Here is a 15180-nt window from a genome sequence, read left to right on the forward strand (position 1 = left end):
GTATATCTAATTAGTTATTATGTTACATTATTTGTTTAATTGTATGTTTAATTTTAGCATAACCACATGATTAGTTATCTAGCTTGAAAAATAAAATTGATATTAAAATTTATTATTGTTTAGTCTAACTGTAATTCATATTCTCTACATTGAGTACATTAATTAATATAATGTTTAACTTTAATTTTATATTAACATTCATTATTGTTTAGTTTTTGAATTGTGTTATAGTATTTTTAGTACATGTGTTATTGTATTTCTAATATGATGTTGGTTAATTGTTTAGTTTTACAAGTTTACATTTTAATTTTAATATATGTTATTGTATTTCTTAGTAATATAACCTATGTGTCACCTGTTCAGGTAGGATCGTTTCACGAATAGCTAATTTTCTTGTTTTTCAAGGTGTTATATGTTTATTGTTGTGATTGATTCGATGGAATTACGGTATCGTGGGGCTCTTCGTTACATATGGTTTGTGGTAGTAGCCGTAGTCGGTGCTCGAGCATGGAGGAGGCTATGCGGGAACAGCAAGAAATGTTTCGTGAAGAGCTGCAGTAGCAGCAAATGACATCTGTCCGACAACAATCAGAGTATATGGCTGCTTACAATGCACAGGCGCAACCAACAATGAACGTGAGTGTCTTATTTATTCTCAATACGGTCGTATATTTATCGTATAACTAATATATTGTATTCGCGACAATATTGGTTTTTAGAGCAGGCACATCAGTAACCATTCGTTTTCCCTCATTTCAGTCGTCGATGCCTCAGTGGGGATTACGTGCTCTGACACGTCCTCCAGCTCAGGTGTGTCGATAAGTATCTCTACTTGAATGTATTATGAATTAGAACTTACTATGAATGAGTTCTGATGGGTCGTTCAAATTAAATTTAGTTTAGACTTGTCGTTTGTATTAACCTCTCGAATCTTGGTTTAACTTGATTTTGTAGGGATCGGGGTTCTAGGCCATAACACGTCGGGAGGAGCTTCTGGAGGGGAGAGAGCTAATACATAAGAGATTAGTTTGACAAACAATTTATTTAAGTAGTGGTTAACATTGTAGTTATTAATGTATTCTTCTTTCTTTCAGACCCAAATCAGATAGACGACTTCATAAACAACTTCTCCGTTTCTAGAGGTTGTGACCATAACTCAAACGATCACTACATGTGATAATTTAACTCTTGTGGTGAATTTGATCGATGTGATGAATTCTGATGTATTTGTGATGGAATTGTGAGTTTGTGGTGGATTGTAACGGATTTGTGAGGTAATTTAGTGGATTGTGACGTATTTGTGAGGAATTGTGATATTTGTGACGAATATGTGTAATTTTGAGAGTTTTTTTTGCTAACGTAATGCTGTGAATATATTGTTGTTTAAATTACTATTAATTTTTTATTTTTTCTCTAAAATTGCTAATTTTGGGTGGCCGGTTTGAGCTGCCAAAAATAAGCGTATATAATTTTTGGCTGTCTATTTTCGACGGTCTGGATCAAAAGATCAGGCCACCAAAAATAAGCTATATACCAAAAAAATAGACTATTTTTAGCATCATATGATCTATTTTCGTCGGCAAGCCGTCTAAAATGATCGTACTGTAGTGTGCTCTTTATCTCCCCAAAAAAAAAGGCAGTACAGACGTAGAGTGCGTTTGCTACGCGACGTAGTTGGCCTTCTCCTCCTTCATGGCATCGGCGAGCTTGGACCACTTGGTGCGGACGGTGATGACCAGCAGCGAGCAGGCCTGGCACGTGAGGCCGCAGATGAGCCCCGCCCACAGGCCCCTGGTGCGCAGGTCGAGCTTGAAGGCGAACAGGATGGCCAGCGGCATGCCGACGATGTAGAACGCCACCAGGTTGGTGACCGCCGCCAGGTGCTGCCACCCGCAGCCCCTCGCCACTCCCGACAGCACGCCCTGCACGGAGTCCAGCACGATGGAGATCACCATGAGCGGCGTGATGGCCGCGAACTCCGACGCGATGGTGGCGCTCCCGCTGAAGAGGCGCGCCCACAGGCCGTGGCCGAACGCCAGCAGCAGCACGAAGGTGACGGCCAGCAACACCGACAGCTTCATCGTCACCGACACCGCGTTCTTGGCCCTCTCCACGTTCCCCGCGCCGATCTCGTTCGACACCCGCGTGCTGCTTGCGATGATCCGGGCACCAACCGTAAGACAGGTTATAGTGAATTAAGGCGTGGGAGCAAGAACTGAAGCTAAAATCAGAGGGACATGCAGGCAGGAACAGGAAGGATCATATGTTCATCAGACGAAGAAACAGGGCAGCAGGATGAAGCCAAGCAACGCACCTCACGGCGGCGCTGAAGCCGAACGTGATCATGTACGCGATCGCCTCCGTGCTGGAGCTGCACGCGTTAATTCCGCCGACCAAGAAGTCAGTTTGTTCAATTTCAAGATGAACATCTAGTATCTATGACACTAATAATCAACACTGGTTGTAGTTAAAGCCAGTTCTGAAGCTTAAGTATCAAAAGAGACAGACATACCACATGGCGATGAGAGACGTGCTCACTGTGGAGTTGGGAAGCAATCCGGCGATCAGGACCAGGAGCTCGAATGCCCAGTACTCCAAGCTGCAGTCAGTCAAAATGAAGCGTGAGTTCTAGACACAGCCAGGTACATCATATCGGCCAGCGCTGACTGCTGAGTGCGGAGTCCGATCCGCTGACACTCACCAGACCATGACGGCGGACGGCGTGGCGAGCTTCACGGTGGGCAGCACGTACTTGAAGGCGTCGGCAGAGAAGCCCCTCCACGTGTCGCTGAAGGCGTCGGAGCGCAGCACGTAGGCGAGCAGCATGAGGCAGGAGACCCAGAACGTGGCCGAGACGGCGGCGGCCGCCCCCGTGAGGCCCAGGCCGAGCACGTTGACCATGAGGTGCGCCAGCGCGACGTGGAGCGCGAACGGGGCCACGGAGCAGGCGACGAGCGGGAGCACGACGGACTGCGTCTGCAGGTAGCGGAGCAGGCACTGCACGAAGGAGAAGGCGAAGAGGCCAGGCGCCTGCGCGCGGACGAACGCCGCCGCGGCGCGGGACGCCTCGGGCTCCTGCCGCAGGAGCAGGAGCACCGGCTCCGTGAACCACCACAGCGCGGAGACGAGCGCCGACGCGGCGGCCGACATGATGAGCGACGACTGCAGGTAGAGGCCCAGCATGCGGTGCAGCCCCGCGCCGTACGCCTGCCCGCACAGCGTCTCCAGGGCGCCGCTCAGACCGGTCTGCAATGCAACACACGTACGCACGGCCGTGCATATGCACGCTGAGATCATTTTCTAAAAAAGGATTCAGGAGGAGCAACGTGTCGTATTCTCGTTGTACGTGTAGTATATATCCCAGTGCCAGGTATACGCAACAGAGCACTTGTTGGCTGATCAAACAGGTAGCTTCTAGACTGGAGAGTGGAGAGCCTTTAGTTCAGTTTAATTTTGTGCACGGTCACAACTCGAAAACACGAAACGTCACTTCCAAAGCGTAGCTAGTTGGCTCTTACTCCGTGTTTCTACAAATTTGGCCAGGGTTAACGCATGGAGACATCCTTCCTTTCGATTATGGTAAACGCCACGGCCGTCACGGCGGATAACTGTGCGTCCGGAAATCAAGGGGCCCGTTTGGTTCGGTTTTTTTTATTACCTGAGAATTTGGTTGTATGGAGAATGTGACTGAGAAGAATTTAATTATTTAGCAAGCAAAGTACTTTACTGTCCTACGAACATAAAAAATCACAAAGTAATTTAAATTGACACTGCATACGTTTTACAAGTAAATATGCTGCCGCCGCTCACCAGATTCTCACGAACACAGACTCCCGTGCTTCTAACTTCACGTGCAACAACAGCGGCTGTAGAAAAGCTTCTCCAAGAAGCTAGGCCAAAATCTAGCCGTTTGGCAACCACCATCCCCTTTTGGGGACTAAAAGGGGCACACAAGGCAATAGCAGCGACAGTGAGCTAGGACAGTCCTATTGTAAGGGCATGGAGTATATAACACTCTTTGTAAATGTAGACTAGAACAGTTCTATTGTAAGGGCATGTACAAACCTATTTAATATAGAGTCTCTTAAGAGATTTCTAAGAAGCTAAGTTAAAAAAAAGAAACGGACTGTTCACGACTTTCCATACACACTATACAGTCTTTCCATACACACTATACAGTCTATTAGACGTCTGTTATACTTGTGTAAGGGTTTTACGTGTCCTAACTTCTAAAAAAGTCATTCACTGTGATAGTAGCGACAGTAAAAGAAGGCATAAGGCTGGCTGCAACGCTGCCTCTGGACATCCCTCTCCCTTTGCATGGCGCCTGTAGGGGTAGGGCTGGAAAATAAGCTCGAGGCTCGCGAGCCGGCTCGAGCTCGGAGCGGCTCGGCTCGGCTCGGAGCGGCTCGCGAGCCTCGAGCGAGCCGAGCCGAGCCTGCCTTTTGGGCTCGTTCTTGTGGCGAGCCGAGCCGAGCCGGCTCGCGAGCCGGCTCGCGAGCTGTGTCAAATTACTTAATATGTATAATACTGGTGGATATTAGCTAATTTTATAGGTTGTCAATTTGTTTCTTAGCGTTTCATGATAGATATATGACAATTAATAATTTAGATTCCTCATAATAATGAATTATATCTATATATTTCATATTTATATACTAATAATTCACTATATAATGCAATTATATAATATCAGGGTGTGGCTCGCGAGCCGAGCCGAGCCGGCTCGCGAGCCGCCTTCGAGCCGAGCCGAGCCTGGTTCCTCAGCTCGTGAAATGGCCGAGCCGAGCCGAGCCGAGCTCGGTCAGCCACCGAGCCGCACCGAGCCGAGCCGAGCCGAGCTCGGCTCGTTTCCAGCCCTATGTAGGGGGCATTCTACGGCCGCAGCGCTACTCTAGATATAGCGTGTCACTGTTCATCCCTTAAACACTGTGTTGTGACTTGTGAGTCCACAAGTAATTGTTAGTAAATAAAAAATTGATAGTTGATATAGAAAATAATATTTTATAGTTGTAGTAGGGTATATGGGGTATTTAGAGGGAACCGCTGCGAGAGATGAAAAAATAAGAGAGAAAATAGGGGGAAAGTGATATAGGGAGAAAAAAATTAAGGGTAATGGTTACAGATAGCCTAAGAAGGTGAGTCGTGACAAATTCACAAAACACGAAGCCCGAAGTCTCGGAACGCAGCTGGATCCCACGTGCGTGGCCTCTCCGTTGTTTTCCGCGCCGATGGTCCACCAAATGGCTAGCTTGTTCCTCCTATCTGATCCGGTCCGAGTCCAATACGGGGCTGGACCGCTCACGCTAGCCAAAGCCAACGGCCCCAACGCCCTCTGCGGCGCCGTGCCGCCGTATTCATAGCATGTATGGGTTGAGACTGTGAGAGAGAGACAAGCACGTTTCCACGTAGGTACGCGCATGCACGAGCTAGCGACACGTACGGGGGGCGCGGCCACGACAAGGCCGACAGACCGTGACGTGGCCGGTTAGGGCACGTACGCGGCACCACCGCGCGCCAACGGTGCATAACCGGGCCACGCACAATCCTTCGGTCAGGCCGCGCATACACATGCTATGCAGACGCATACCGTACCAAGAAAACGGCACATGGAAAGCAGAGGAGGAGGAGGAGGAGGAGGAGGAAGAGATAAGCGGCTGACGGTCACCTCCCCTCTTGCGACCACTGAATTAAAAACCGACGGAGACCGGAGCCGCGGCGTACGTACGTGACGTGCCGCGGTGGCGCACGCCACGCAAACCTCGAGCTGCTTGCTAATCGTTTCGTGGCTAACACTTGACAGCGAGCACTTGAACCGCGCGCGCGCATCCGCGGCTGAGAAAATGAGACGGAGGCAGGTAGCGGACAAGCTTTACTCGGCCAAGTATCCACGGACTGTATTTTTCGTGGACGGGAATACGGGATGGCAGATCAGTCAATGGTGCACGCTAGCTCCGACCTCCGAGCCTCCGACTGATTGGCTGCCTTGAATTTCTCAACTGCGTCTGCTGCCTACAGCCAGCACCAGCAATGCGCTCCAATTAAATGTCAACAGGGCGTAGAGCACGAGCGTTGAAAGAAACATAGGAGCGAGTGTAGTAGGTGCAGTGTAGCCCCTTTGTTTTTTTACCAAGTTAATCCCCAATGCTCCGCAAGACCCAGCCAGATCGTGCAGCTGCTCATCCTGTCTCCTGCCGTCGCCGTGGCTGAAATCCGAATGGCAATCCCAGCAGAAGCATCAAACTGAGCAGCATGATCAAAGGCGGAACTCGGAACGGCTGCTATGTATGATTCGAGACGTACGTACGTGATGGGCTATGTTGCGACGTTATGAAGCGTGCCAGGGTCTGCAAGAGGCGAAGAGCAGCAGGTGCAGGTCGCGGGGTGCGTCCGATGCGATCCCGATCTGCTAGCTGCCGCACGTCAAATCGAGAATGGATCTGGGGGGTTCGGTCTTCGGAGTAACGCGACGATCGATGCATGGCACGAGAGCGGGGACGGCCGCGCGCGCGGGCGCAGTATACGTACCACGAACGCGTAGCCGGTGACGGTGGCCCAGGAGTTGCCGAGCGTGGCGCCGGCGAGGTGGACGTCGCCGAGCTGGCCCGAGAACATCACCGACACCAGCGGGATGCCGTAGTAGGCCATGCTGGTCAGCACCATCGGCACCGCGAACCCCAGCTGCGCGCGCGCCTCGGCCGCGTCCACCACGCGCCCCACCCACGAGGACGGCGGCGGCGGCGTCCGCGGCGCGGGCTCGCCACCGCCGGCCTCGTCGCCTAGCAGCGGGGCGGCCGAAGACATGCTGCTGCTGCCGTCCGCCGGACCGGAGGCGTGCCGGAGCTCGCGGCGAACGGCCGGCCACCAGTTAGCAGCCTTCTCCCCGCCGCCGCCGCTGCTGCTCCTGCTGACCGGCGACCTACCAAGAAGCGTGGAGCGATGGCGGTGCTGCTTATATCGTGCGCGCGGCCTCGGCCTCGGCCTCTTTGCCTGGCTGAGGAGTGAGGACGCACCCGCGTGGAATAATGACTCGGCCGTGAGCATAGCGTGGCCGTGACCCGTGAGCATAGCGTGGCCGTGGACTAAGCGGAAATACAGTGCTACTGTCGCATGTGCGACGCTGTTCCGCGCAACGCCGAAGCGACTCGCGAGCGAGTCTTCATCCGAGTGGGTCCTGCTATTATCATGCACCTAGCTATGATAGATTCATAGTCCGTATGATACCGAACTATACTGCTTTTACAGTATTACAGTTGTAACTGTCAATTTTAATTGATTCGAAGCGAACTATCATGCATTCATGGCAGGTGCAGGAGCGAGGAGTCCGTGATGCATTCATGGCAAGCGCAGGAGTGAGGAGTCCGTGTGTGGAAACAACATCGCATATACTTGGTGGGCTAGAACACGACCAGTATTTTATTATGTACCTTAATCAAATCGGATAATAATAGATACAAATTCAGATCGGATACAAATATTATTAAGTTATGCCGAATAAAATTTGAATAGATCAATATCTTTAATATCTAACTATGAGTCTACGGGTACAGATATAATTATGAGACGAGTCGAATCTTAGCCCATTTAAACGGATCGAATTTAAATACGGACAGATAATATATGTACCATTTACATCCTAGTGGATCTCTATTTAAGAGAACTATTATAAATATATTTATAATTAATTTGCTCATAGTTATTCGATGTTATAAATATTAGCATTTTTATAAGTTTAGTTAAATTTAAAATCATTTTGCGGTTACATACTTCCAGCGATCTTGACGATAAGGAAGAAAAAAGGCATAAAATTATGCACGAAAAAAATCATCATTATTTTTAATCTATGGAAAGCAAATAACTCCAACATGATACTCTCTAATTTATGCTTCAACCGTGCTATACATACGACTCGAAGCACCGACCCGGATACGATTTGATCGAATTTTACTACGGCGTTAAACAACTGGCGTGCATGAACTTTACTCAACATCAGGCCCAACATCAGATGTCGTTAGGTCATACGACAGTCGGATAAATGAGTCGCACATATAGCATTTCTGTTTATGCTTGCTAACTAAAAAAACTTCTTTATTTCATCATCACTATGTAGCATTGCCTAAACTACAACCAATATGTTTCTGAAAATGGTCTGCATAAAAGATGTATATTAGAAATTGTTGAAGGTTAGATCATTATACATTTACAAATTACCAAAAGCGCCTACCCCCAACCAGAACTTGGGTACCGTTTAGTTCAAATATTTGTAACGTAATGGGTAAGTGATAAGTTTGTTTTAGTCCAACCGTAATCAGATATCATACTAAAAATTGATACCGGACTATTCAAACTTGTTACCGTCCGTAATCGAGTGTAAACCGTTACCATTACCCTTTACGTTACATTTCGTGAACCAAACAACACCTTCTTCTCTTTTAAATTGAAATCTAATAGCTAACTTCTTTACATGCAGGATATAGACAGTCTTTTAGATTGTCTTGACATGATGGCAATAAAAAATATGTTTAATAATTTTGTTAAATTATAGATGTTGGAACTTGCTGTCTGTCGCAAGAAAGCCAACAGGGGTGAACAGTGTAGACAGTAGGGTTACGCGTGGATGGCAAATAGCTCTATTAACCAGGCCTCTCACGGGCACTGTGTGGGGGTATTTATAGGTACCCGAGCGCCCAGCGCCTAGTGTTAAGGACGCATGTGCCCTCAGCTACCTAAGTTATCCCCAGAATATTCCCATAAAGCAGGGTTGCAGACTGTAATTACAGGGATACCTTTACAAATTAGGCCCGTAACACGCGGCGGCCACGCAGGGCCCGTTACAATGGGCCGGAACGCTCGTGGGCCTCTGAGCTGGATGAGGCCGCACTGTGGAATGCCTTCGTCGCCGGTCTTCGTCTGGTGCCGAATGAAGCGAAGGGTGTCCCTGCCTGCTTTGTTTGCCGGAGCAGCGGCTAAGCAGCGGAGACTTCGAGCGAAGGGTGACGTTTCTGCCTTCGCTCCAACATCTGCCCTCCGAGGGACCAGTTCGACAAAGTCACCTGGTGCCGAAGACGTCGCTAGATGGCGGAGACGCTGCCCTCGCTCGAAGTGGTTCCGCAGGGGTTTTTGATGTGACCGTTGATGGACCGCGTACTGTTGGATTGCGGGTTTCCCGAAGCGCCGCGCTCTGTCGGATTGTGGGTTTCCCGAAGAGCCGCGCCCTGCCTATAAAAGGGGGCGGTGGCCGGCTCTTTTTTGAACTTTACTTTGCGCACTCCGCGAAAACCCTAGCCGCCCGCCGTCTTGCTGCTCGTCTGCCCGCCGTGCTCTTTTTCGCCGGAGATCTAGCGCGAGTGAAGCAGACTGCCCGCCGTCGCCGACGGTACGTAGCGATGCCGTCTTCCTCCTCTTCCGCTGCTGCTACGCCGCCGGCCGCCGCCTCATCGGAGGAGACGCTGAGCAGTTTGATGCCGGAGGAGTTACGCGCCGGCGATTCCGTTGATTTCGGCGTGTCGCGAATTTCGTCGTCCCGCGTGGAGGATATGCAGCGGTTGGGCTATTTCGGCGGCGGAGTTGCCCGTGCCCCGGGGACGGAGAAAGTCCCCGAGCCGGAGGGCGAGTTGGTTGTTTTCGAGGCGTTTTTCGCCGCCGGCCTCCGCTTGCCTGCGCATCGGTTTGTTGGCGAAGTCCTGCGCAGGTTCAACGTGCAAATACATCAGCTGACGCCGAATGCCGTGGTGGCCCTGTCGAAGTATGTCTGGGCGACGACTTCGTACGGCGGACAGCCATCGGTCGAAGTCTTTGCGAAGCATTATTGTTTGCACTGGCTGAAGAGGATGATTGGGGACGAAATTGCTCAGTTTGGGTCCTGCACATTCACGCCGAAGACCGGCAAGACCACGATGCCAGTAGTTGAGTTGGTCCCTTGCGCCCGCAACAAGTGGGGCAACTGGAATGAATTTTGGTTTTACGTTGCTGAGGGTGTCGTCGAGGGCCACAAGGGACTTCCAGTGTCCGAGATGTGCTCTCATTTTTACTCGGCGTACCCGCCCTTTGAAGTGGCGGAGGATGATGTGGACGAAGGGGCCCTTCGGTGTGCCGCCGGCCAGAGCAGTGGGCGCGACTTGGTTGAAGAGTTTGCGGCGTACGGGGTATGGCCCTTGGCGCATGGTTGGGCGTTGGGCGAAGTATGCCCTCGCCGGATGCCTTTCCGTGGTGGAGAGATGGTGCGGAGTCCCGCCTTCGCTCTTAATCTGCGAAACCGTGATCCGACCGCCTTCGTGCGTGAAGCTGAGGATGAGAGGGTGCGGCTTGTTGGGCGTTATGTGCCGAGGACAGAGGGCCAGCGCAGCTGGGAGATCCGCGGGTCGAATGACCGTTTGAATAGGGTCTTCGAATTGAACCAACTGCCGTATGGCGGCTATCCTGGTCAAGACGACGCGGACCGTTGGGGGAAGAAACCGGTGGTGGAGGCTAAAGACGACCCTGCGCCGGCGGCCGCCCCGTCCTCTAAGAAGAGGAGACTAGGTACTGCCATGGGAGGACTTGGGGTTTCCGATGGGTTTGCTAGAGAGTTGATGAGGACATGCGCGGCCCCGGGGGAAAGGATGTCTTCGCCCGAGCTCCGGGAGTCTTCGGCTCGAATGCTGAAGGTTACCGGGGGTTGCTGGCCTAGGAATGTTCCTATCCCCCGCGCGGCCAGCGGGGACGCTTTTACATCTCGCATGGTTCGTAAATGGAGAGTTTTTCCTTACGGGCGAAATATTGCTGCTGTTGTGTCGGCAGTGATGGACAAGGATCGCCAGGGGGCTGCCCAAAAACGGCAGGCGGCTATCAGGATTGTTGACGCCAGGCCAAAGAGGCAAAAGCGGGGGTCGGCGACGGCTGCGGCCCCCGGCAGAGGGAAACCGCTGCTGGCGGCGAAGTCAGGCGTCCCTGCATCTAGCAAGGCGCCAGAGGCAGCGGCGGGCGCCGGAGGCTCCAAGCCGGCGAAGGCTGTGCCGCCGCTCAGCAGGGTGGCGGAGGCCGCGAAGGCGGCCCGAGCGTTGCCGCCAGCAGGCAAGCGTGTCGCCGACTTCGCCACCGACATTTGTGTGGATGACTATCTTGGTGGTGAGTCGCTGGCTTTCTTTTTTTTAATTTCGTTGGTGCATTGCAGGGTCGGACGAGGGCCAGCTTGTTACAGTTGCGCCTGACGCGGCGGTCACGACGGCTGCCATAGTGCCGAAGGCAAGGGGCGAGGCTCTTGGCTCCGGAGGCGAGGCGGCGGCCCTCGCGGTTGTCAGGGACGAGGCGGACGCAGCGTTCCGCCGGCTGAAGGAGGTGTCGGAGGCGTTGAGTCAGGTCTGCTGAGCTATACTCTCTCCCCCCCTTTTTCTTTTGGGGTCAGTCTTACGTGTGCTCTGCAGGTGGCTGACTTCACCAGCCGTACTGCGTCGGGGGCCCTCACGGCAGCTGTGTCTGCCGAAGTCGAGAGGCTTCAGACGCAACATGCTGACGCTGTCCGTGAGAAATCAGCCTCCGACAGCAAGTGCCGTAAACTGGCGGACAAGGTGGCCGCGTTGGAGAGGGAGAAGGCTGACCTCCGGCGCCAACTGGCGGCGGAGAGGAGGGAAGCCAACGAGGCCGTCGCCAAGGAGCAGGCTGCGCAGGCGGAGGCCAAGCTGGCGCGGGCGGAGGGCAATCTTACCAAGGAGCTCGCCGAACATCTGCAAGAGCGGCTCACCGCCCTGGAGAGCCGCGCGAAGGGGGCCGAGGCCGCGATGCATGCGGAGGCCGAACGGACGCGCACACAGCTTATGGATACATATCGTGAGCTGGGTGCGCGGACCGGTGACTTCGAGGTGCCGGATCGAGAGCCCGGGCTTCGCTGTCTGCAGTGGGTGCAGGAGGAGCTGCTGGAACTTCCAGCCGTCGCGGGGGGGTTGATGTCGTACGCCTCCCTGGTCACCTGCGAGGGGGCGATGAACGCGCTCTCCCGCGAAGGGTGCCGGCACTTCGAGGCCTTCGACCAGGCGGATGAAGATTTTGAGCGAGATATCTATAAGGTCGAAGACCCCGTGGTGAAGGAATCCGCCGGGGCCCTTTATGACCGGATGTGGGGTCTGTACGGTCGTGAGGTGGTCAGGGAGCGGGCGGAGGCGGCGATGGCTCAGGTAATGTTTTCGTTTGCTTGGCGTTTGTTGGATGTGGGGCGCGCGTGTGGTTGCTGAATTTTGCGTGCTTTGGCTTAGGCGTTGCGTGGCGAGCAGGTGGACGACCTCGGGGCGCTGAACAGTGCGCTGCCTGACCCGGAGCCGACCCCTGCGGAGGCCGCGTCTGGGGTCGCCCTGGAGCCAACCCCGAAGACCGCCCCCACACCTGCTGCGGCCGACGAAGGCCTGCCCCCAAAGGTGGACGAAGGCGCCCCTGATGCCCCCGCAGCTGCTGTGCCGAGTGCTGAAGATCCCGCGGCGGGGGCAGTGGAAACAATAGCAGGAACGGCGGCGGAGCCAGTGGCAGAGGCTCCCGCAGCGTCAGGGCCTTCGCAGGTGGCATAGCGGGTGTAATAGGGTTGGGGAATTTTGAATATGTTACTGAATTTTGGTTGCTGCGCAGGTTCAAGATTTTGGGCCTGCGCACGCAACCGCTACTGCTAAATTTTTGGCGGCTTCGACCGCGGAAGGTGGTAATGAATGTGGTGGATCTGGATCTGAATTTTCTGAGTTTTCTGATGTTGCTTATTCTGGGAGCTCGGTTGAGTGGACTGAGTCATCGGAGGAGGATTTGGACTATTTCGCGGCTTTGGATGTGGCTGCGGCGGAGACCTCACCGCAGGCTGCGGGCGCACAGAATGTGCCAGGTCCTAGCACCGGGCGCCGACGGCGAAGGGCGGTTGCAAAGCGTAGAGTTAGTACGGAGGAAGGGTCTCGGCTTCGTGTGAGTAGGGCTGGTCGGCAGGAACTGTTGTCTTTGTCGGCCGCCGCGAGTACAGGGGAAGGGGAACTGCGGAGTCTTTTTGCGGGTGAGGAGCTTAGGATAATGTTATTTAATTATAGGGAGATGGGAATTATTCCTAAGGTTGAGCCGATGTAGAGTGTGGCGCCCTCGCGTGTATATATGTAAAGGTTTGTACGATGAAGTTGTTTGCCCTCGCTCGCATGTGCCTGCGGGGGCGTTGTGTACTTTGTCTGGTATGTTGTTTGTACTAGTTCGGCTGCGCCTTTTAGGCGGCTACTGCGTGGATGGTCTTCGCGGTAGACTTCGGGGTTTTTCGCACTTGTTGTGCTATTCCGGCTGCACCCTTGGGCGACTTCTGCGCGGATGGTCTTCGCGATAGATTTCGTGTTTTTTCGCACTTGTTGTGCTAGTCCGGCTGCACCCTTAGGCGACTTCTGCGCGGATAGTCTTCGCGATAGACTTCGTGTTTTTTCGCACTTGTTGTGCTAGTCCGGCTGCACCCTTAGGCGACTTCTACGCGGATAGTCTTCGCAATAGACTTCGTGTTTTTTCGCACTTGTTGTGCTAGTCCGGCTGCACCCTTAGGCGACTTCTGCGCGGATAGTCTTCGCGATAGACTTCGTGCTTTTTTGCACTTGTTGTGCTAGTCCGGCTGCACCCTTAGGCGACTTCTGCGCGGATAGTCTTCGCGATAGACTTCGTGTTTTTTCGCACTTGTTGTGCTATTCCGGCTGCACCCTTGGGCGACTTCTGCGCGGATAGTCTTCGCGATAGACTTCGTGTTTTTTCGCACTTGTTGTGCTATTCCGGCTGCACCCTTGGGCGACTTCTGCGCGGTTTCGTCACACGCGAGGGTGGCTAGCGCTTAGCCTCGCGGTGACCCCGAATTGGTCGAATGTTGAAGACCGTCGTCGCGGTCTTTTTTCGACGCATGTTTTTGCGGGGGATTTTTCACACATATATTACATGGCTCCGCCTCGTTAAAAACCTCACCCCCCGGGAGGAAAAGAGTGTGGGCCGGTACAAGATTGTTTTTGGGGAATTACAAGGGCGAAATCAGCCCTAATGAGTCAAACAAAAAATTTGCGAAGGTTGTCGATGTTCCAGGAGTGCTCCAGGTCCTCGCCGTTTGGCATTGTAAGCCTGTAAGCGCTGGGGGAAGCTTTTGTCTTGACTATAAAGGGGCCCTCCCACTTGGGCTCCAGCTTGCCCCTGGACTCCGTCCGAGCTGTTCGGACGAGTACGAGGTCCCCCTCGCTGAACTCCCTCGGGATGACTGCGTGGTCGCGCCATGCTTTGGTCTGGGCTTGGTATTTGTTTAGGGCCTGTAGGGCAAAGACCCGGTCTCCATCAATGAGATCTTTTGAAGTTGGCTCGTCCACGTCGGGGACGGCTGACGGAACTGTACGCGGGGACCCATGCTTTATTTCTTGCGGGGTCATGGCCTCCGATCCGTATAGAAGGCGGAAAGGAGTGAACCCGGTCGCTCTGCACTCAGTTGTGTTTAGCGCCCAGACTGCCTCCAGCAACAATTCAGTCCATCTGCCTTTTTTCATCGAGGAGCATCTTCTTGACAGCTGTGAAGATTTTCCCATTGGCGCGCTCTACAACCCCGTTGGATTGTGGATGATAGACTGAAGCGAAGGCGAGCTTGGTGCCGATGGAGAAACAAAAATCCTTGAAATCTTGGCTGTCAAACTGCTTGCCGTTGTCAACTGTTAGCTCGGACGGTACTCCGAAGCGGCAAACAATGTTTTGCCAGAAGAATTTCTGGGCAGTCTTTGATGTTATTGTAGAAACAGCCCTCGCTTCGATCCATTTGGTGAAGTATTCGACGGCTACGAAGGCGAACTTGAGGTTCCCCTGAGCGGTGGGCAGGGGCCCGACGATGTCCAAGCCCCAGCGCTGGAGAGGCCATGTATGGGCAATCAGCTTTGTATACTGCGAGGGGCTGCCTGACCGAGGAGAAAACTTCTGGCAGGCTTCGCAGGACCTTGTGACCCGGTTTGCGGCGCAGATCATTGCGGGCCAGTAAAACCCTTGGCGGATCACCTTGGCAGCTAGGGCCCTTGGCCCTGCGTGCGAACCGCACATGCCGCTGTGGACCTCACGTAGGATCTGCATGCCCTCGGTTTCGGTGACACACTTAAGCATTGGCTGGCTGACCCCTTTCTTGTAGAGTTGGCCCTTAATCAGTGCGAAGTCCCGGCTTCGATGTCTGAGGCGCTTGGCCTCACTGACGTCGGT

At 53.1% G+C, this 15180-nt stretch overlaps 1 protein-coding gene across 4 annotated transcripts; it reads right to left on the minus strand.

The window, feature by feature from the left end:
- Window positions 1-1447: 1447 nt before the first annotated feature.
- LOC100281125 (transparent testa 12 protein) lies at window positions 1448-7054 on the minus strand. 4 transcript variants are annotated; one of them, NR_177274.1, is made up of 7 exons: window positions 6529-6905; window positions 6308-6406; window positions 6131-6206; window positions 2702-3246; window positions 2513-2599; window positions 2315-2371; window positions 1499-2148 (listed from the first exon to the last, which is right to left on the minus strand). NR_177274.1 is itself a non-coding variant. In XM_020540500.1 (6 exons), exons 1-6 carry the CDS (start codon window positions 6480-6482, stop codon window positions 1662-1664), a joined length of 1431 nt encoding a protein of 476 aa, XP_020396089.1. In that variant the 5' UTR covers window positions 6483-6518; the 3' UTR covers window positions 1448-1661. The 4 variants fall into 4 exon arrangements, 2 of the variants coding, with proteins under 2 accessions (XP_020396089.1, NP_001147516.2); XM_020540500.1 differs by lacking the exon at window positions 6529-6905 and having other exon boundaries at window positions 1448-2148; window positions 6304-6518; NM_001154044.2 differs by lacking the exons at window positions 6131-6206; window positions 6308-6406 and having other exon boundaries at window positions 6529-7054.
- Window positions 7055-15180: the final 8126 nt, after the last annotated feature.

Source organism: Zea mays, chromosome 7 (genome assembly GCF_902167145.1).
Source record: "Zea mays cultivar B73 chromosome 7, Zm-B73-REFERENCE-NAM-5.0, whole genome shotgun sequence".
Classification (NCBI taxonomy): domain Eukaryota; kingdom Viridiplantae; phylum Streptophyta; class Magnoliopsida; order Poales; family Poaceae; genus Zea; species Zea mays.